This window comes from Ixodes scapularis, unplaced genomic scaffold (genome assembly GCF_016920785.2).
Source record: "Ixodes scapularis isolate PalLabHiFi unplaced genomic scaffold, ASM1692078v2 PGA_scaffold1__304_contigs__length_218370807, whole genome shotgun sequence".
Classification (NCBI taxonomy): domain Eukaryota; kingdom Metazoa; phylum Arthropoda; class Arachnida; order Ixodida; family Ixodidae; genus Ixodes; species Ixodes scapularis.
Window position 1 is genome coordinate 116176319 of NW_024609846.1, and position 22695 is coordinate 116199013.

General features: G+C 47.0%; 1 protein-coding gene across 2 annotated transcripts in view; it reads right to left on the reverse strand.

Annotated features, from left to right (window-relative positions):
- Positions 1-22695, reverse strand: part of LOC8042521 (tensin-4) — a 275086-nt gene that overhangs the window by 161408 nt on the left and 90983 nt on the right. The window contains exons 1-2 of one of the 2 annotated variants that reach the window (XM_029985617.3): positions 12969-12986; positions 423-497 (exon numbers count right to left, since the gene is read on the reverse strand). Coding sequence is in view for 1 of the 2 variants with exons in the window: in XM_029985615.4 (XP_029841475.3) it covers positions 423-497 (75 nt within the window). In the remaining variant the exon portion in view is untranslated. Of the gene's footprint in view, positions 1-422; positions 498-12968; positions 12987-22695 lie in introns of those variants that run through there. The other variant, XM_029985615.4, reaches the window with a different exon arrangement.

The following is a 22695-nucleotide window of genomic DNA, read 5'->3' on the forward strand; positions in this document are numbered from 1 at the left end:
GCGTTCGCTTGCGCTCGCTCCTTTCCTCCTCGCTTTGGGTCGCCATGGCAACAGCAGGGGGTGGTGAAAGAAAGGGGACTCTCAGGTCTGCGCAATTTTTGACGTCAAGGCACCGGCGCCGATCGCGCGGGAACTTCGAATACGGCATTTGGAAATTGTTTTTTTACTTCACAAATACTGAATTCCAAAATTTCAAATTTTGAGGGTAATGTCCCGGCATCGTTTTCAATCGTTTCGGATAATAAAAAAAAAATATGATTTTGATGTGTCAGTGCCCCTTTAAGCTATATCAGCGACTCTACCGCTTTCTCGATATATCACATGGGACAAGTGACTGTTTTAACGATCAAGTACGACAACAGAAGTGTGCAAAGACGAGGAGAAATGAGCAGCAAAGCGTCAAGAAGTGTCGTGTAACTCACCTTGTCGTCGGCGCAGCATATCTTGACGCCAGAGGCAGTCACCAGGAACAAGACGGACCGCTTGGAAGGCTCGCACTGCAAGAAAAAAACAAAAAGAAACGGCGAAGACTGTTAGGCAATTAACGAAGTTGCGGAGGCGCATCTAATGTGTGTATTGTCACTTCGCAACTTGCGAAAAAAAAATACCACAAGAAGGCCGCAAAAAACGGATTACAAAGCAAGATGGCTGATCATGATAGGTGGTCTATCATGACCAGGCATCTTGCTTAGCGTTATAACTACTCAGAGCTTAAGAAACGCCTTGCGTTTTCTCAAGCTGTCAGCGGTTATAACCGTTTTTGAATTGTAATGACGTAACTAAGTTCTGGAAAATCTAAAAAAAGGAAAAGAAAGGGAATGGGTCGTTTCCAGCCCTAAAAGGCCGCGGCCATTCTGCTCCTATGTCGTACAAAAGACCCGCAGGGTCCGCTGCAGACACGATTGACAGAAGTATGTGCGGCCTCAAGTATGTTCGAAGAGCATGTTTGCTTCACACATATGCATGCTTCCAACATGCGTCTGTTTCTTTAATGCTAAAGCATTAACTGGGGGTCCCATGGAGCGAGCCGACGTCATCAGCTTTGAAGCCGCACCAAACGGGACCTAAACTCCTATCTCCAAACGAAGCCGCGATCTGATGGCTCCCAGCTTTGAAGCCGCGCGAAAAGCCTAGCGGAACGGCACCTTGTTTCCTCGCTCACAATGGAGCGCAGTGAAGCCGAAATCTGATGGGTTTCGGCTTCGGTCTCATTGGCTGGCGCGCGTCTTTCAAGGAACGAGGCTCCCATTGGCCGCTGCACGTTAGTTTCAACGACCGCCACCTCATGGCGCTGCGTGTCCGTGCCGCCAGCGCGCCGCTAGCACGAAGCGTCTGGCGGCCGAACGAGGCAGCGGCTCCACGCCCAAGGGCAGAGCAGCGAGCAGCGCGCGCGCTCGGACGTCGACGCAAGTACGCCGCAGACGAAATAAGGGAGCCGAAAAGCACGCTTTCGTATCCACAACTCATAAGAAGTGCTTAGGTGTACCCCGAGCCTTTTTTTTCTTCTACAATATCTGCAGACAGTTTTTTGCACGATGTATTAGCGGTCCGACCGCGGCTTAAACGAGAGTAATGGTAATTAGGGAGGTCTTTCGATGGAGCCATTGCAATCCCCAGCGGTACGGCTGTGCTGCACCATGCCACTTATTATACGCCTTAATTCGCACCACGCGAGCTGTGAGCTATATGAGGGAGGACCTATGATTTCCTTTTAGTACTGTAAATGAAAAGGAATGCTGCAATTGTTTTTTTAGATACATATACATATCTTAATTTCTACAGTACAAAAGAAAAAAAAGATTACATGAAAAAGCAAAATGAGTTCATCTTCACGGCTGGGATCTGGGGATCTACACACACACGCACACGCACACGCACACACATACAAAAAAAAACTGTCGAAGACACCGTCAGGATAAACGGCAGGTGCGCTTCATTTATAATTAATTCACAAGGGTCATGCACCACTTTCCGAGCACAAAAAAAAACAACAAAAAAAGCCACTGTTGCTACACTCTGACTCCCTCCCGTTAGTTAACGAGGCGACAGACCCGAACCCCTCATCGTCGCTTATTGCTCGTCGCGTGGTCATTTCACCCGGCGTGACACACCCCAACCGTCCCCGCGTTCTCTCTCCTGCGTCGCGCAACACGAAAACCCCATTAGAAAGAGGCTGCCACCTTCTTCGCGATTCCTGAAAGCAGTTCCTTCCAGGTCGGGCGTCCCCGACGCAAAGTCAGTGTCCTCGTCACCGTGCCGTTCGCGACACGTCAGCTACTTCGAGACAGCCTGTTTCTTTTTTATTTTTTCGACGAGACTTCCACTGCCAGTCAAAACTGCTGACATCTTCCGGGTCGACGGCGTCGCGGCGTAGGAAAGAGGCGGATCGGTGACTCGTTTATATAAAAGCACCCACCACTGTCACCGTGACAGATTTCCGGAGTGCACTATTTCGAGAGCCGTTTCTTATCGGTTCTCTGGCGTTTGGCGAGTGCCCAAAAAGGAAACTCGTGCCAAAGACCAACGCATTTTTGTCGGGTTTCTCGGGGATAATAATAAGAAATATATATTCAAGGTGACTACGCCGTTGTGATTAGGGATCCGTGCTCTCGTTATATGCCGATAAACCTCGAAAAGTAACAATTGAGCCGGCTTGCTTTGAGCTCAGGGAAAACCAAAATCCTGGTCGTCATGGATCGAGCGCTTAGGTTTCTACTTCGTGGCAAATTCAATCACCAACGTAGAAAAGAAGAGAGCACTGCTGCTTACGCTTTGTGGCCCGGAGACTTACGACATCGTCCGAGCTTTGGTAGCTCCTAGAACACCTGCCACTGTCGGCTTCGAGGAACTTGTGTCCATCCTTGGAGCACATTTTGACCCTCAGGCCTCGAAGCTCTACAGCCGGTTCAAGTTCCAGCGCAGGGACCAGCTAGCCGACGAGTCGATAAATGACTATGTCGCGGCCCTGAAGCAATTGGCAGTAGATTGCAACTTCAGTCTACCGACTACCTCAACAACAGCTGTTGCAACGACGTCATCGCAGCATCCACCGGCAGCTCTGACCTATGCTGCCGAGACTACTACTGGGACACCAGCAACGCCACGGCAGGACACCAGACTGGCCTTGAACAGCATGCTGCGCGACAGATTTGTCTGCGGCATACGCGACGAGCTACTGCAGCAACGCCTGTTCGCAGAACAAGAACTGACATTCTCTGCAGCTTTGGACATTGCAGTAAGAGCTGAGAGCGCGTCTAAGCAACAGAAAGAAATCAAAAGCAAAGTTGAGCCTCAAGTCAACAAAACCGAAAAGAAAAACAAGGATTCCTCGACACAGCAGGGACGCCGTTGCTACCGCTGTACAGGACAACATGATCCGCAGGAGTGTCGTTTCAAAAACACGGACTGCAGGTACTGCAACAAGCGCGGACATATTGAAAAGGCTTGCATCGCTAAGAAAAAGCAACAAGGAAGCAAGACACGCAAGAAAGCCAACCACATGATGGCAGCGTCAGAGGAAACGAGCGGGGCAGCAACCAGCCCTGGATGCTCATTTTATGAGCTTAACAAGCTGGCGACGACTGCAGACGTCCCCAAGTTACAGGTTACACTTCGAATTGATGGCAAGTCGCTCGTATTCGAAGTGGGTTCGGGTGCTGCCTGCTCATTGATCAGCGAGGAAACCTTCCGCAACACATGGCCCCGGAATCCGCCGAAGCTTACGCACGACAACACAGAATTGCACACTTGGAGCGGAGAAGGACTAAAACTCCTTGGACGTTTCCAAGCTGCCGTCAGATTCAAGTCTAAGGACTTTGTGCTACCGCTTCTGGTAATGAAGGGATCCGGCTGCAACCTCTTGGGGCGCGATTGGTTCCAAGCTCTCCACATCAGAGTACGGAGAATAAACCAATTGCAACAGCGGAACACGCCACCACAAGTACAGGCGGTTTTGCAAAGCCATTCCGCAGTATTCCAAGAGGACATTTCGGGATACGCTGGACCACTGGTGCAGTTGGAATTGGAGGAAGGAGCGACCCCAAGTTCGGCAAGGCTCGCCGAGTGCCCCTTGCACTGCGACCAGCAGTCACCCAGAAGCTCTCCCGACTGGAAGGACAAGGAATAATCGAACCAGTACAGCATTCAGACTGGGCCACTCCTCTTGTCCTTGTCTGTAAAAAGAGTGGTGAAATCAGACTCTGTGGCGATTACAGAAGTACAGTCAATGCCGCTTCAAAAAAGGCGTCCTACCCGCTACCAACTACAGGAGAAGTCCTAGCGAACCTAAGAGGAGGGACCGTATTCTCGACGTTGGACATGTGCCAAGCCTACCAGCAGTTAAAAGTGTCCGAAGCCGCCGCGGCGGTTCTGACCATCAATACCATAAAAGGCTTGTGCAAAGTAAAACGCTTGCCTTTTGGAATATCAGCAGCGCCAGCTATCTTCTAGCGTACAATGGAAACGACGTTAGCTGGCATACCGGGAGTAAGCGTCTACCTGGACGTTATTATCGTGAGTGGACAGAACAGCGAAGAACATGCAGCACGTCTAGACCAAGTACTGTCGCAACTGGAAAACGCAGGTCTGCGGCTCAAGAGAGAAAAATGTCACTTCGCAGTGAGCGAAGCCAAGTTCCTTGGGCACAAGATTGACGCCGCGGGAGTACATACTACGGATGAAAAAGTGCAGGCCATCTTGGACGCACCAGAGCAGACTGGAAAAACGGAACTGCAAGCGTTTCTGGGCTTGCTGGCTTTCTACGATCGTTTCCTTAAGAATAGAGCCACAACTGAAGCTGATCTTTATGAACTTCTACAGAAAAATGTTTCTTGGGAATGGAAAGGCAAGCACCAGGAGGCTTTCCGGAAACTAAAGCGGCTGGTCAAGAAGTCCACAGTTTTGGCGCACTACGATGAAAACAAGCCGTTGCTGCTCTCGTGTGACGCATCGCCGTATGGTGTGGGAGCAGTACTTGCACAGGAAGATGACTTGAAACGTGAAGCCCCAGTTGCCTTCGCGTCAAGAACATTGGGTGCTGCAGAAAAGAATTATTCCCAGCTAGACAAAGAAGGGTTGGCCATTGTGTACGCCGTGCAACACTTTCACGAGTACATTGCTGGGCGGCACGTCACAATTTATACAGATCACCAACCGCTTCTGGGAATTCTCGGGTCGACAAAACCCATCCCACAGGTACTATCTCCACGTATGACCAGATGGTGCGTCAAACTGAGTGCCTACGATTACACTCTGGTATACAGGCGAGGTTCGTGTCACCAGAACGCGGATGCACTTAGCAGACTGCCTCTACCAGGCAATGTAGACGAACCCTGCCTGCCGAGAGACGTGCTAATGTTGGCACTTTCTCCAATTCCTCAACTTTCACCTGAGCAGATTGCAGAAATGACAGGACAAGATTTTGACCCACGTGTACAAGGCTGTTCAAGAAGGACGCCTACAAAGTTTGAAGGGCGAAGACTATCGTCCATACAAGAGTGTCGCGAATGAGCTGTCGACCGTCAACCGTTCTCTCACTCGCGGTTCAAGAATTATAGTTCCTACAGCGTGCAGAGCCCAAGTATTGGATTTGCTGCACGCTGGCCACAGAGGCGTGGTGGCCATGAAGAGCGCCGCGCGTGGATATGTGTGGTGGCCCGGCATAGATAGGGACATTGAGCGAAAGGCAAGATCATGCCTTACATGTCAGGAGCACCAGCGCTCTCCACCACAAGTAACCGCTCCAGATTGGCACCGAGCATCGCAACCATGGAAAACAATTCACGCCGATTTTGCTGGTCCACTGGAAGGAAGAGTGTTTCTAATTGTTGTGGATGCTTACAGCAAGTGGCTGGAGGTGCGACAAATGAGAAATATTCAATCCAGCTCAGTCATCGAGGAGTTTAGGAGCTTGTTTGCAACATTTGGACTACCAGAAAAGGTAGTTACGGATAACGGAACATCGCTCATGTCACAAGAAACGGAAGCGTTCTTTAAGAACAACGGAATCAAGCACATCACCAGTGCTCCGTACCATCCGGCCACAAACGGACAAGCCCAACGAATGGTGCAAGAAACCAAACAAGCACTGGCCAAAGACAACACAGGTGGTGTTGCCTGCAGACTTGCTCGGTTTCTCTTTAAGCAACATACAACTACAAGTGCGACAACAGGGGAGACGCCAGCCATGCTGATGTTTGGACGACAATTGTCAGCTGCAATCACTCGGCTGAGTCGTATCCAAACCGACCAAGGGAGGAAAACCACAGAAAATACTAAGCAGTCTTGTTCCCCAGGAACATTTCTATCGGCCGAAACGTATTTGTGAAAGATTTCACCCAGCCGGGACACTGGATGCCGGGCACTGTCACAAAGAGGATGGGATCTCGATCCTGGCTAGTCGCTACGAAGCGAGGGGCTGTTCGGCGCCATGAGGACCACATCAGCAACCGAGCTGACCAACAATCAAACCAGCCAGTTGCGGAAGCGTGTCTAGAGGACACGAGTAGAAAGTCAGCTCAAGGCCCAGTGCCCCAGTGGACTATTCCAATCAACGGTGAACCACCAAAAGAAAACGTCGAGCACAATACGCCAGTACCAGTCTCTAGCACGCAACCCGACGGAGCATCATCCAGACCAGTACGCCTGAGGAGGCTGCCTGACCGATATGGTGACTGTCTCTAAAGGGGGAAGAAGTGTCATAATCGATCGCAATTGAACTAGTGCACCGACGACGACGACGAGCACAACGTGCGTGCAAGAGCAGAGAGCGCGTGCAGGGACTTTCGAGTGGCAGCAGGACAAGCGGTCGCTGATGGCCGTCACCGAATAAAACCTGCAGTTATTATTCGGTGGTGTAGCTGTTGTCGGCACAAACACAACAAAAAAGAAAAACGTTTTATTGAAAGAAATGTTTATACGCAGCTTTATTGCGCAGTGCACCAGAACACAGCCCGCAGTAAAGTTTTCGCGTATCTGCTTCTTCGAGAATCGTGTCTCGCTTCCTTCTATCTCCGTACAGGGGACGCTTTCCAAGAATTCGGGTCGCGGTAAGGTTCCCGGGTAGTTAGAGAATTCCACGTCCCTTACCCGTTTCCTCAAACATCTATATGCCCAGATAATTGCCGAGCTTTCGTCAGACACCGAAAAGAGACACCGAAAAATACCGAACCTATGGGAAGGCATAAAAACGCCGGAACGCACCCTCCCGAAATCAAGAAAAAAATAAATCTCTAAAACACAGGAACCCCATACATTCACCGACAGCGTAAAACACGTAGGGCGTGGCGAGCATCTCATTCTCGCTCCGCAGCCCATCAGGTTGCGACATGAGCGGATAGAACGCCGAAGAACTAATCACGATAGCAAGAAGCATTAATTAACATAATAAGCCGCGCCCCGCGTCGCTTTTAGCTCCAATGACTATGCGGGTAGAACTCGAGGGAGAGCAGGAGACGAGAGCGCGCGGGGACGCCAGAACGCCGAGCTCTGACTGGAATGATTAGTGGGTAGACGCAAAGCTAGCTGCCCTTGTCTCTACTCACTCTCTACTCACTCACTCACTCACTCTACTCACTACAAAACATTCCTGGCAGATCGCCACGAGAAGCGGCCACCAAAATGTAAAAGGCGGAGCGGCAGACAACGGACGAGAGAGCCACGTGACTGGCGCCCCGCTGCGGCGAGACGCCGAAACACACTTCTCCCGAGCGAACGAGTGTGTTTCGGGTCCTCGCCGCTGCAAAAGCTGTGCGCTAACGTCCAGGTTCCCCGAGAAATGGCTCTTTGATGCTCTCTGCTACCAGATCCTCGCGTTCCAAATCTGCGACAGGGCACTCTATGGCCCTGTCGTTGAACTGCCAGGCTTTGAGGGTATAGGAGGCTATGCCACTAATCATTCCAGTCAGAGCTAGGTTCTCTGGCGTCTCCGCGCGCTCAAGTCCACCCCTCTCCCACGGTCTCTGGCCGCACAGTTATAACTCAAGAGTGGTGATGAGTGGCGGAAGGGTGGCACAGGAAACGCAAGTTGTTAATAACCTGAGTTCAAAATGCGCAAGAAGACGCGCCTGCTAGTATACCGTAGAAGATTACCGTGATAAACTCAGCCGACTAAAAGCTGGCAGAGCATTACTAGCGGATTACTCATCGACCGCGACGAAAAAAAAAAAAAAAGAAAGAAAGAAAAAAGTAAACGAAAAGAAAATGTTCATCACATGTGTGGCGGATTTCGTTCTCGCACGCCATCCGTTCCCTCAATTTGCGTTTAGGTCGGCGAGCTCTGCCTCCAGTTTCACCCGAGGTGGAACGGTAATGAGGTGGGCGGATTACCTCTGCCGGCTCATTCACCTTCGAGCCAGATCTTAAAATAAAAATCATAAACAAGAACAAACAAAGCAAAACCTAAACGCGGGATATTAAAAGAAAATGTTAGTATGTGTGAACGCGTCAACTTTATGGTCGAAACGAAAAGACCAAATAAAAAACACACAAAACAAACAAAAAAAAAACAAACAATATCACTACAGGGAAGGAGTGTGTGGTGCCAACCTCGCAGTTTCGCAGCCGCGGTGGCACACTGCAGTGTGAATACATCCTATATAAAAAGACAGTCCGCAGACAGTCTGAGGCGTACTTGTTTCTTCTATGACCGTCACATTAATGGCACAAAAAAAAAAACAGTCTGTTCGAAGCCTACAGATGTATGGAGCCGACGTGTTTCGAGCATGCGTGAAGCGTGTAATTCTATCCTCATGTCTGCTTCGAACAGCCTGTCATTATGAACGATGTAGCAGTTGTGTGACTGCGGTTTTATAAAGAGTATCTAGGACTTCGTAACCCAGCAGAAATAAAAAAAAAAAAACTCGCAAAATTGCGCGCTAAAAAAAAAAAGTTTTTTTTTTTTTTTTTTTTTTTTTTTTGCGGAGCATAGAGGCGGTTAATCGAGGGTAACAATAAAAGGACTTCAGGAAATGGCGAAGCCCGGAACGCGATTAAGTATAAAAAAAAAATACTATCTGTGCGGATGAGTGAGTTATGAAACATCATTGCTCACCGGTATTCCTTGTCTCGTGTTCTACGAGAAAGCAAACTCACATACCTGTTTTTTAGAGCGACATTGCGGGGGAGAACAAAAAGAGGCATCGTTGTTGTCAATTCGCATGTTATGTACAGTGATGTGACTGCTCCGAGTCATTTTGGAGCACCTCTCGGGGCGGTCAAAAATCCGTTTTGGAGAAGCAAAAATAACTTCGGGAGCAGAAGCACAAACTTTAGTTTCATTCGCATCCATGATAATATTACTTTCATATTCACGTGTTGGCCCGTTTGTACGGCAAGTTTGATTCCCTCAAACATATAAACCATGATAATATTACTTTCATATTCACGTGTTGGCCCAGTTGTACGACAAGTTTGATTCCGTCAAACATATAAACCGGCTGTTTGGTTGTGTGTCGAAACACCGAGCACGACAACAAGATGCCGAGTGATGAAGGACGAAGTAAGAGCTGCTGCTGTGAATGGCTATTTCGGGCGCGGGATTAAAGGAGCACCAAATATAGTCCCTGACGCAGTGTCAACAGCAGGGAGCGTCTGCCCAACGCCCGCCGGCCTCCAGCACGCACTCCGTGCCTTCCGCCGTGCTTTGACTGCTCGCGCGTGCTCGAGGTTCGCGAGACGCTGAAGCATTGTTGAAGGCAGAAAGCTCGCCCTGGAGGCGGGACAACTGAAGCTCCCCTGCCCTTCTCACCTTGTGAGTGACTATAGTATATTACACCGAAATAATGTTACCATATGATAATTTTAGTACCGAAATTATAGCCCCGTTCAAGTTCTGAACGAGGGTATCAAAAGCAAAATTCTTAATTAAAATGAACTCGAAAAACCTTTGTTATTTGATTATGAGAATAAATGAAGTTTTATACGTAGAACTTCATGATAACAAAGCTGGGCATGTGAATGAGAAATATGCCTTCTAAACAACATCTCAGCCGAACTGGTTAAGGTTATTTTAATTTGCACTTAATTAGACAGTTGCAGTATAGCGTGTGGGCAACCTGGGGATTCCAAGCGTTTGGCCCAGGTTGCCACTCCGACAATCACGAGTGGTCATCTTGACCACCAGGGGGCCAAGGGCCACGCGAGCGGCGCTCCGTCGCTGATAAAGGGCCGTCACAGCGTATGCGCGGAGGCTGTTGGGATCGCGGCGCAGGCGAGAGCGCTCATTAAATGTTTTACGTGTTATTGAACCGGTGTGCTCTGTCATTCCCCGAGACCGGTAGCAGCAAGGGAAATCCCACAAGCGTCGCTAGCTCTTACGTACGCAATACGAAATAGCATAGCGTACGCTAAAAACGACCTGTTCCGAACGACTGTAGTTCCGCGTTACGCTGTCGAGTGAACATGTCGCATGATCTTGTTGATTTCATTTGCCAGAGTCGTAGAATTTCACGTCAAGCGCGCTTCTCTGCAGGGTATACGGAGGCTACGAGTACGAGTGCGTGCTGTCTCCACGGGACGATTGACGGAGGCTACCTCCGTCAATCGTCCCGTGGAAACAGCACCTTTTATGAATTCAATCCTGGGAAAAAATTCATGACCAGTGATGTCCAGCGCATCCACTTCGGCGATCTCTTGAAGAGTCGTTCGTCCGTTGGCGATGAACTGCGCGAAGAAGCTTAGCATTTTCACGATGCACTCCTTCAGCTGCACGGCGATCTGATTCGACCGCAATAGGTCCCGGAAAGAATTGCCCAGCTTAACACCGCGCAATTTCACGTAACACTAAACTTCGCCAGTACCACGTCGCCCTTGCTGCGTCAGTCGAGGGAACCGCCATCTTGAAACTGGTGCTCTCGCTGGGCCCGAGATATCTCGAGAAGTTCCAGCAAAGTTCGATAGCCCGCAACGCAAAATCTCCAGCGTTGCGTGTGTACGCAATACGCTAATTATTCTATTGCGTTCTGCGCATGCGCACTTTCGACCCGCAATTTCTTTGCGTACGCAAAGCTTTAGCGTACGGTCCACTAAAACTGTCTGTTTACTCTACCCACTGCGCCATGAAACAAACAGAACCGATCCGACATAAAGGTGATAACTAAACAACAGAGTTGAAATACAAAATAAAGCCATAGAACAGTAAATATAAATCTAGCTATGCCTAGAAATCTTTAATAATTTGAAGAAAAAAAAAAGAATATCGTAAGAATATCTCAGTTTATCATACATACAATACCCGTTTTCACCTCAAGAAAAAAGGAAGTTTTGCTGAGTGTCCTTACGCCGCGCGAAATAGTTCTTACAAGACTTGGTTGTCGCAGGCAGAAGCGATGCGTTTGGCGTTCGGAATGTCTACTTCTTAGTAAGATAACATATAGCTAATCTGCAATTCACCTACATATATCTCAATTCTCAGCATAAAGAGGGAATTCAGTAATGCTCCGCCAGAAGCCGTACTTTTTTACTACGGTTCTTGAAAGTTTGGCCCGCGTTTAAAACGTCCCTGCGTGGAGGAGTGCTTTCCCCCTAGCGCAGAGGAGCGCTGCGGGGAAGCAAGCCACACAAAATCGCTGTGCCTAATTTGCGGTTGTCGTTTCTCTGGTACACTTGCGCGTGGCGACCAAAAAATGCAATCTGAGTTGACATTAAGGAATGCAAGGGTGACGTTTTGCATTGCCTAATGTCACGAGTCAGAGAGCGTTTTTTGTGTAAGCATATGTTTCGGCATGGTCATTCGCTGAGCTGCCTTCATAAGTTGCGGTGATTGGCTCTCCGAGTGTTGTGCGGAAAAGTAGACGCACGGGCTTTCTTAAGAGTGTAGGTGCTGTTAGGTGCGGATGCAAAGCTGATGACGCCGGTTCGCTCATTAGGACAGTTAATGCTTTCGTATTAAAAAAAAAAATAACGGCTAAAAGGAGTTTTATAAGAAGAAGAAGCAAGGCCTGGTTGAGAGTTAATGTATTCTGACGGTGTCATAATCAGCAAACACAGTTAACAGGTTTTTTTCGCGTCCCAATAAAACAATATCAGATGAAAACAAAAAAAGTCGACAACGAAAAACAGAGAAAACATGCAGACGAACAGAAAAACAAATGTCAGAGAGCCCTTGTAGGCTAAACAAGACTGCATTAAACTCGCTAATCTTAGTATCGCCGGATGTTGCGTGCGTTGTTTTTCGCCTGCACGTGAAATTTACCTTCATACAGTAACGTCCACAAGCCCTCTGCACAAGGACTACTTAAAAACGCATCTCACAGTCGAAAAAAAGAAACTTCCTTAGTAAAGAAAAGAAAACGAGTACAAAAACTTTTCCCCTGGCGGAAATTAAGTTATATATCGCGCATCTGCAACAAAAATTCTATAAAAAAAATGATAAAACGATCCTTTCCTTCTGTCTAATTTGTTTGCCATCATATTCCACTTTCTAGTCCACTCGCTAAAAGCGAGGATGGCTCGCCAAGTCGCTTCACCGAGAATTCAATTATTCAACGTGCACGAATCGCGAACGCGACGCCGGAAGTTTGGGACCGGAAAACACGGAGGAAAGAAAGGGGACAAAAGAACAGAAAGAAATTGGATCGTTGGGTAGAAAAAAAGATCTCGTTTAAGAAATTGGAGTCGCCGTCTTTGTGGTCCAATCAGAGAACGAGCCGAGATAACCGGAGCTGGACTCCGAGGAACGCGTGTGTATATATACCCTTCCGCACAAAAGCCGCGTCTGAACTTTCGTCACACGGCCATTACGAGGATAGGACACTTGATAGGGCGATGGAACGCGGAGAAGTCAACGAGCCATATCGAAGCCAATCCAATGGCGTGTGAGTATCACGTGACCAACGGGAGCGGTGCAGCGACGCGACGGGCGAGTGGTCACGTGATTCGTCCACAGCGCTAGATTGGCTGGGATGGCTCGCAGCGTCCGATGCGGTAGATCGTTAGGCGAAACGGAGTACAGAAGCAGAAAGTCCACTCACCGAGAAAAGGATGAGCCACCGTCCTGAAAGAATGGGTTTCCGAAATTGAGAATCAAAGTTCCTGTTCGACCTTTTTTTTTCTGTTCTTTTTTTTGCACGTTGTTTTATTGTTTGTGAAGTTTAAAAAAAACATACACAACTTTTTGCAATTTTTGACACAGACCCCTTTTCTCGATAATGCGTGACAAGATCAGGATATTTATTCACGGCATTCGGAGAAGGTGAACTTGTATGTATATGTCGGCATGTCCAGCTTCTTTCGATTCTCTTTAAAACTGCGCGCATAAATTCACCCCGTCCATTTTGTCTCTTCCACGCCATCGACATTGCCAAATATCTGCAGAAGTTTTAGGTATAAGACAAATTATTTGGGCGCTTTTTTTTTATCCCGCAGCTCCCAAAAGCCTAGCAAAAAACAAAAACAACATAAAAACTTCGTAAAAAAAAATTTAAGCGCGGTGTCAATTTGTACAATTTTTATGTCGCATGCATTTATTTATTTACTCATTTCAAATACCCTTAGGGACACGAGGGCATTGCAAATGGGAGCAGGCTACGGGTGTATGAAACAGAAACAAAAAAGAACAACAGTAAAATCAGAGTGTAAATAATTAGCTGTTAATAAAATACAAAGAAAACTTTAATCGTTAACGCAGTTTTAATGGCGACGCCATCAGATAAGGTTTCCATAGACGCTGGAAGACGTGGTCCCATGAAATCGTACTTCGCGGTGTGAACGAACCGTAGAAAGTTGTATTTTTCCTCAATGGTGTGCCTATTTTGTGATGGTAATCGAGACGCGACGATATATAGAAGGGAAGTATTCGTAGCTTCTCACGTAAGGGAGGATTATGGTATATTGTGTGAAACAAACACAGACGAGAAAGTTCTCTACGTGATGCGAGGTTAGGCAGGTTCAAACTACATTTCAGAGATGTTACGCTGATAGTGCGATGATAGTAAGTATGAAGGGAACAGACCTACTTTGAATTGCTTCATGTCAGTACCGCGGTCCCGAATGGAAGAAGCCTGTTCCAGTTTGGAGCGAACGAGAGCTTCATAGAGAAGTAGTTATCTTAAAATTGCGCGGAAAAGGTTATTTTCGAGTTTGTCAACACGAACTATCGCCGCATACTCCAGTCTGAAGAAGACGGAAGACGAGTCCCCTTTACTTACAAAGCACAGATCGAGTGGCATATCAGAAAAGCTGCAAATTGTATTAAAAGTAAAAAAAAAAAAAAAAAAAATGGTTCATGTTTTCCATTTGTTTGCATTCGCACAAGTCGATCATTGGCTGACGCTAACGTTTTCTATTCCAACCGTCTGCTTCGCCAACTAGACAAAGCGCCACCATCACCGCGGTGTGACGTATACAGAGTCGAGTTGGTCAATAGTTCGCGCTCTTCAGCGCCACAAGTTCGTGGGTTTTGTCGGCCAATATTTTACGATTGACAGTTTCCGAAATTCGCGTATAATTTTCGAATAAGCTAACGGTTTGTTTTGAAACTTTGGCATTTGTTTCGAACCCGCTAACATACCGTTAGCGGGGGAATCGGGGCGTTTAACGATGCGTAGTTTGTTTCTGCTACTAAAAAAAACGCTGCTTTTTCTTCTTTTTTTTTTTGTGTGTGTGTGTGCGGGGGGGGGGGGGGGGAGGTATTCTGTACTTGCAAACGTCTACCGCCTTTTACGCGCTGCCATCTTTGTTCACTGGGAATTGGAGAGCGTTCTGAGCATGCGCAATGCCATATTTACGTGTCATGGTCCTTTCAAGGAAAGTGTACACCTTTCCAGAGCTTATCATGGATGGATGGACGGATGAATGCTAACGGCTTTACCCTTTATAACGGGACGTAGCTAGCGCTACCTAGCCTAGAACCCAGACGAAAAATGCCGAGTCACTGGGCTCTGGACGCATGCGCGGCGTCTGGCATTCCGCAGAAAAGAGCGACTGCGCATGCTCAGATCGCGCTCCCAATTTCCAGTAGACAAAGATGGCAGCGCGTAAAAGGCGGTAGACGTTTGCAAGTACAGAATGCCTCCCCCCCCCCCCCCCTCCCCTTTTCGGCCCCGGCCCCCGGCCCGGCACCCCCCCCCCCCCCCCCCCCCCCCCCTCTCCTGAAAGAAAAAAAAAAAAGCAGCGTGTTTTTCAGCAGCAGAAATAAACTACGCATCGTCAAACGCCCAAATTCCCCCCAAATGTAGCGCTAGCGGGTTCGAAACAAATGCCAATATTTCAAAACAAACCGTTAGCTTATTCGAAAGTTATACGCGAAACTATCAAGCGTAAAATGTTGGCCGACAAAGCCGACGAACACATGGTGCTGTAGAGTGCGAAGTATTGACCAACTCGACCCTGTTACGTCACACCGCGGTGGCGGCGCTTCGGGCGCACTTCCGGTCTGGCGTGTGGGCGGAAGTCGCCATGCTGGTCGGGCATTGCGGTGTTGTCATGGAAGAAACCATTTGCCTGCTCTTCAAAACGCCGCGACTGGGGCTGCACCAGAAGAGCCGGAAAAGGTGTCAATATCAGTTTTCACGTGTCTTCTGCCTGTCCAGTTCGTCCGAGAACGTGAATAGGTGCCGTGAAAAGGGAAAACCAGACGCCGTCGGACCACGATGGCTTGGGGATGCGGGCCATTCGTCGGAAGACAATTCGTAATAGGACAACTCGTAGCTGGGCTATTCGGATATAGAGCACGTCATAGGACGGATCGTCACTGGAACAACTCGTCGAAAAACCGGAAATGATATTTGAAGATTTTGTTGCTCGCCTACTACACTCTAAAAAGTATGTGCTTCTACGTTCACGCACAACACTCGGAGAATCAATCAGCGCAACTTACGGAGGCAGCTCAGCGAATCACGACGCCGAATCATCTGTTTAGACCAAAAAACGCAGACTCAGTTGTGACATTAAGCAATGTAAGCGTGACGTTTTGCATTGCTTAATATCACAACTCAGACTGCGTTTTTTTATCTAAACATACGTTTCGGCATCGTCATTCGCTGAGCTGCCTCCGTAAGTTGCGCTGATTGGCTCTTCGAGTGTTGTGCGGGAAAGTAGACGCACAGACTTTTTTTAGAGTGTAGCTTTTTTAGCGTTCGGACGCTCTTGTTATCCAGCTTCTCTGTGGTGCCCTCTTTATAAAGTTTAGTCGTCTGTATCTTTTTAGGTTGGTAAACATTCTAGTTCACATTGGAAGCCTAAAATATAAAACTTTCAGGAGGACGACACAGCTACTGCGCATGCGTGACGCGGAGAAAATGTAGCTCGTCCACGTGCGCTATACACAGACCGCGCATGCACGACACAGCCACAGACTACGCATGTATGACCGAAACGTTTTACGTTAAACAATTGCCTAGTAATTTGCCAGTATATCTTTTTTTTCATTTGTGATTAAGAGAGGTGCCGAGAATCTGGTGGAAAAGACATAATTAGTCAGTGTCTATTAGACACCGACCCACCCCCGACATCGACCAACGTCGGCTCGCGCTTGGCTGCTTGGTCATCGCGCGTTCCCTTTGAGTTCTCTGTGCAGCGCGCCACTAAATAAGCTACATTTCAGAGTAACGACACTTGCCCATATTGTGGCTTAAAATCATGGTTGCCAGTTATCTGAAGCTTTATCTGAAATCGCAGGAAACGCTTTTCCTCTCTCCATAAATGTTTAAACAGTTCGCGACAAAAGCAAAGCAATATTACATGAGCTTCCTAACACCGAATCTAATGCTGAGGAAGTCGCACTTTTGAGTCATGAAGATCGGCAGTTGCGTCTGCTCTGCGCAAGCCCCAAAATGGCAGCGCCCGCAACAATGTCGGGCAACGGAATGTCGATACTCTAAACGCAGCTCATTTAGCGGCTCTATAGTGTAGCCGTTTGACTGTCGTGCCCCTCCTTATGTTCCGATGCACCAAAGGCGCATTTTGGAACACTTGCTCGTCGCATGGCAACCTCGTGCACGTATGAGTGCGCTATGACGGATAAACATTTTCGAAGTGAGCTTCAGCGAGTTTCCCTGCTCTCCATCAGACCGCGTAGAACGACCCCCATCGGCCAGGAGGGAATGAAAGCGCCCACCCAAGAGGGAAAGGAGAAATGTCGACAAATGTCCACGAGCCCCGGCTGACTCAGAGAGCAGCGTCAGTGTTCCTCGCGCGAGCCCGAACCCAAACCCGCTCCTCCTCCTCTCCCCCCCCCCCCCCCCCCCCTAACCCTAAGCCGTATTACCCGGCACGAAGGGCAAATCACGTCTCCTCGTCTGCGCCACGTCATCGCTCATATTCCGCTCCCGGAAGCTGCATGGACGTCATTGTCTCCCCGCGGCGTGCCGAGTCTTTTTCCTTGTCGCTCCTATTGAAACGGGTTCACCCTCCGTTCGTTCTCGCGAAGTGGAGTGCCACTACTGCGCGGTGCACGTTAAGGACCCCAAGCTAGCGATCGTACCTGCAATGGCTAAATATCCGCTCTACACCGTGTCACCACGTCGCCGAAAACTCTTGCAGACTAAGCTAACGCTGTCTAAATATTTAGCGACTAATTTCTTTTTCGTTTTAGAGCTATACTTCCTTATCGCATTCATTCCATCATGCCTCGATCCCGAACAGCCCCAAGGCCTCCTCAGACTATCTGTCTCGCCTAAGGTCGCTAATACTATAGTTACACTAAAGGCAACGACAGCTGTCTCAATCACGATGAGCCGCAGTAACACGACGGCGCCAACTGTCATTGAGCCGCTAACGATACTTGAGTTCAACTGAGCTGGCCCACCTCAGTTATACTCTGTTTCACCTTACGATGTACCGCAGAAAAGAATACAAGGGCGAGCTCCTTTCTCTATAGGCAGATCTTGGCTATTGGCTTCGCTTCTAGCCTTCGCTGCGGTACAACATAAGCCATACTTGTGCCTATCTTAAATACTCTACTCAAGATACTGTACTTCAAATACATTTTGAAGTATCTTGGTATCTTGCAAATACTTTTGAACAAGAGCCTTTGATACTGTACTTCAATTACATTAATGAGTATCTTGTACTCATTATCTCAAGTACTTTTTCGACATTCCGCCATTTTCCGAGTTTTTCGGTATGAAGTGGCGTGGGCGTGGCACGAGCAAACGTGAACATTCTTTCGAGCAACCAAATCGTTTTGCTAGCTCCAATAAGCCACGGTGACCTATATTGAGCTCGTGAAAACATCGCTTTTGTCCCGATTGTGACTCATATTTCACTCCAAAGTTTGTAAAATGAAGGTTTTCCCCTCGCCTTCCCAAAGCGCATTTTGTTTCCTAGAGTTTCCCTCAAAAAATCCTCAAACAAAAGGGGTCTTTACGGAAGTAAATATTGCCACACTGAGGCGCAACGCACACCAGGAAACAATTTACGACAACAATACAGACTTCAGTGTTAAAAAAAATAACAAATAGAAGAAAGTGAGAAGTGGGCATAAAAAGAATACAGTTTTTGTTTTTTGCTTGTATACTTGACTTCGCTAGGGAAAAACGTCGAGCTTTGTTTTGTTTATTTCCTTTTTGTCACCAGTCCAGCCCTTATTGCTCTCGCGAACACTGTCTGTTCGCGAGAACATTGAAGGAAACATTGATAAGCAGAGAACCGGACCGGAAACGAACTACGGGCAAAATGACCTCTTAAGATGCCAACAAAGCGTCCACCAACGTTGAGTGCCTCTCTGAACGCAACCTACTTGAAGAAGATGCGACCAGTGCAATGACTACTATGTGTGCTCTCTTTGTTATCCATTCACTCATTTCCCTATCCCAAGTTCGTTTATAGTGAACTCCTCATATAGGGAATATGGACTGTAGTTAAACAATGCATCTAAGGCGCGCTACAGGACGTGATATTCAGCGATGTCACTATAGCTGAAGCGACCTCTTTTTTTATTTTTTGTCCCAGAAATGTCTTGTAACATGTATCAGTGATATCCTGCTCCTTATAGTTGGATTAGAATAGCCTTACGATGCTGTTTTTTTTTTTGTCGTTTTGTGTTGTTGCGTGCTAATAAATCATTCTGGTAAACCATATTTGCACAACTCTATAATTGTGCTTATCACTGACGTCGATACAAATTACGAAATGCGGAAGTATGTTTAAAAGTAACTGAATTACATTTCTAAGTGTTTGTACCTTACTAAAAACACTTTGCAGCAAAAGTAGCTTGAGTAGTATTTTAAATACATTATGAAACAGGTATTTACCGCTTAAATACTTTTATCGAGTATTTTGTCCAACACTGGGTAAAACGGAGTATAACTGATGGGGGTTCGCCCCAATAGAGCTAAAGATGGCGGCGTCCGCCCATCGCCGCCCAAGGCCAGCGCCAGCGAAGCACTTGCTGCTGCGGAAGTAGGGGGGGGGGGGGGGATCTAGAAAGTATCGTAGCAGCAAACATATTGTCCGAAGAGGTATGATTCGGAGCCAGAACTGCCGCTAGAACAATCACGGCACGTCGTGGAAGCCAGAGGTCGGCGAGGAAAGCCATTGTAGTGTCAGTGCCTTTCGTAATGTCTCTCTTGCTTGAATTCGTGTGAAACGGTCTGATTGTCATTTCTTTACTCTAAAAAAAAAAAAAAAAAAAAAAAGAAAGAATCTGTTTTATTTTGTTTTAAGCGTTTATAATAGATGAAAAGTGTTTATGTAATTTATTTGCATCGCTATTTTAAAAAAAAGAGTATGTGACATCAGTTTTGGTTTCGTTTCGTTTTCAACTATGTCTCTTGACGCGCATCTCAACTGGGGTTGTTAGGCCTATGTACCGTGTAACAACGGACAACTTAGTTGAAATCAATGATAGTTGAGAGATGTCAACGATCGTTGGCTCAATGACTGTTGAGAGCGCGAGTGTTACTAGGGTATTATAGTAAGAAACGTTTGGAGAGTGTCGAAACTTGAGCCATATCGTGGTGCTTAAAATAATTGTTGCCAGTTAGCTGAAGCCAACGCTACTAGAATACTCCGTTGGGAAACTGCCATTGGAGCCTGCTTTGAAAAGTCGCTCCGATCCGTACTCGGGAGCCAAACTAATGGCGATCGCAACGCCACCATTTCTCCCGCAGCGGCCCCTTCGAGAACTGCACAGCTGCACGCGTCGGTTCCGGTCGGGTCGCGCAAGGGCCGGTGACGCCATCTCGCAGTAGCCATATAAAGCAACTTTCATGTTTTGACTCGTCACTAAAGGGTGGTGCTGTTATCGTATTTAGTTTGGTTTCGGAGGACGCCAGCGGTCTTTCGAGGGTGCGTTTCCCAACTGAGCGCTTTAGCAACGTCGGTCGCAGCTTTATTTCAAATCGCACAAAACAATGTTCTGTCCTCCACAGGTGTTTTAAACTAGTTCTTGACAGAGCAAGAAGATATCGCCCCGAGCTTCCTGACATCGCGTACCCAAAGCTCTGGAAGTCAAAGTTTTCGAATCGTAACAATCGTCAGCTCTGCACTCAACATCAAAATAGCAACGGAAATTAAAAAAAAAAAAAAAAGAATTCCGGAAATGGAGTATTGATATTCTAAGTGTAGCATTATGAGGGTGGCTATAGTTTAACGAACAGCCCTCTGTTCGTAAAATCGATAAAAAAAAAAAAAAAAAGAAACGTGCATTTGCCAAAGATTGTTAGCTCCAATTCGAAAGCGACCTGGAACTCTAATCTCGACACTTGGCGAAAACATCGGCGAGGAATTCGATCACCGTGATTGGACGGCGCCAAAGTCAAGCTCGGTGCCGGCCAATCACGGCTGCGGATTCCTTGGCTAGGTTTTCGCCAGGTGTCTATATATAGAGCCCCTGTTCTCGCTGCATGAGCTCTGCCTAAATTCTGCGAAGCAACTTGAATAAGTTTGCTGTAGAAGAGGATTATGAACGAGACGTTAGATGCCTACCGAACCAGCGACAATATATAACTGATACAATATTCCCAGAAGCTCAGAAAAAAGGTAAGGGATCGGTAACGCTTACTTCCTGTGTGTCAGTAAAAATTTATTTACGGCCTACCTCCCTATTACTCATTACCTTAAATACGAATTCAATATAACAGTAGTAAGTTGTGCACAAACCCGTAAGTTTTAATGCAAGCTTTTTTTATTATTATTTATTCTATATTATATCATTCAAGGACTGCCTTTGAATGAAAAACGCTAAAAAGTTTGGTCGTTTTTTTTTTGTTTTCTTTTATGGATCACGTATACACTGTTAAAAATGGACGCAACTCAAGAGTCAGCCTTCTTTGTGAACTGGTCATACCGCTTCGAAAAAAGGTGAATCCAAAAATGACGAGACTAAAAAAATGCACGAAAGTGATGCTTCGTTAAATATTTCCCGAGTCAACGAATGCCATGTTGAAATTCTTTGAAAAATCAACCGTTACGCAAACTTAAAGTTGTATTCCAGTCAAAATTTCGAAAGGTATATATCTAACTGAGAATATTTCCGTTCCTATAAAAACTGAAGAAATCATTTATTGTTTCCTCGATTTAAATGACAAGTGAATACATGAAGCCAAGAATAGTAGCGTAAAAGTAATGTTTACCTTCTTTTATAGCCACTGGCTTCTTTCAAAGGTTCTGGTGTAGAGATACACAACGTTATTTAGACCAAGGCGTCGTTCTCGGATGCGCGGTGACTAAATTCCCAGGTCTCTGGAGCGTCGCTTATCACCTTAGTTTCTCTGGGGACGTAAAACCCTTACATATTTTCTCTCCTTTTCTTGGATGACGTCCAGTGTAAGCAGTGATAAAATGCCAAAGGTTGCACTAATATCCGCACACGTGAAAATGGGCACCCAGATAATACAATTCCTTGAGCGAATTTTTTTTTTTTTTTTTGTCTGGGAATTTAGGGTTTTAAAAAGCCCGGAGAAGACAAAGCAAAGCCAAACCTGAACTTCTATGACCAGAGTCTGGGTATCTTGTATCTAATTCCCGAAACAAGGGCCGAAATTGGGTTTCCCAGGTGGTAGTTTGGCTGTCATGTGGCCTCTTTGGGCCTGGATCATCAAAAAAGTGCCGTACTTCTTAAGCTTCTCTTCTGGTTGTTGGGTTCTCAGCTTGGGCCCTATGCATTTCCAATTTCCAAAGGAGTGTCAGATTTAGGCTTGACTGCCGGTACTACCGGTTCAAACGTGACTTCTTCGGATCAATTCTGGCGATTTGGCAACTATGTGGCGAGCCAGAGAAAAAGCCATAGAAACGTCAAACAAAAATACTTTAGGACTAACGCCTTGCAGCAAGACCGTATTAGGCCTGAGTTAGGTCCAACGAGGTAGAGGAGCCTATAGCGATAAGCCGGGGTTCCGGTCCACACACGCCAAGTTCACAGTGATCGCTGACATAATATTCTTGTCGAACAAATGTCCAAAGTATGAAGGCCTTGGGTAATTAGCGTAGTAGCTACTGTACTTCCTTTCATCGCAATTTGGCAAACGGCGAAGGCTACAGTCCCACTGAGCCAATAGGCACGTTGGAGAGAGGCACGTGACAGTGTATCATAAGAGTGCTCTCCTTCTGCACAGATTTGGCACATACCTTCACTCCGTCTCTCTGATTGGCTCGATGGGGCTGTGGCAGTTGCCCTTTGCCACGTTAGGGTGAAACAAAAGAGATACAGCAGACTTTTGAAAAAAAAAAAAGTCTATTTAAGAGACTGAAAGGGATGGTAGTCAACATTTTGCAACAAGACTGCTTCTTCGGGCAAGAGACGATAACAAATACAAG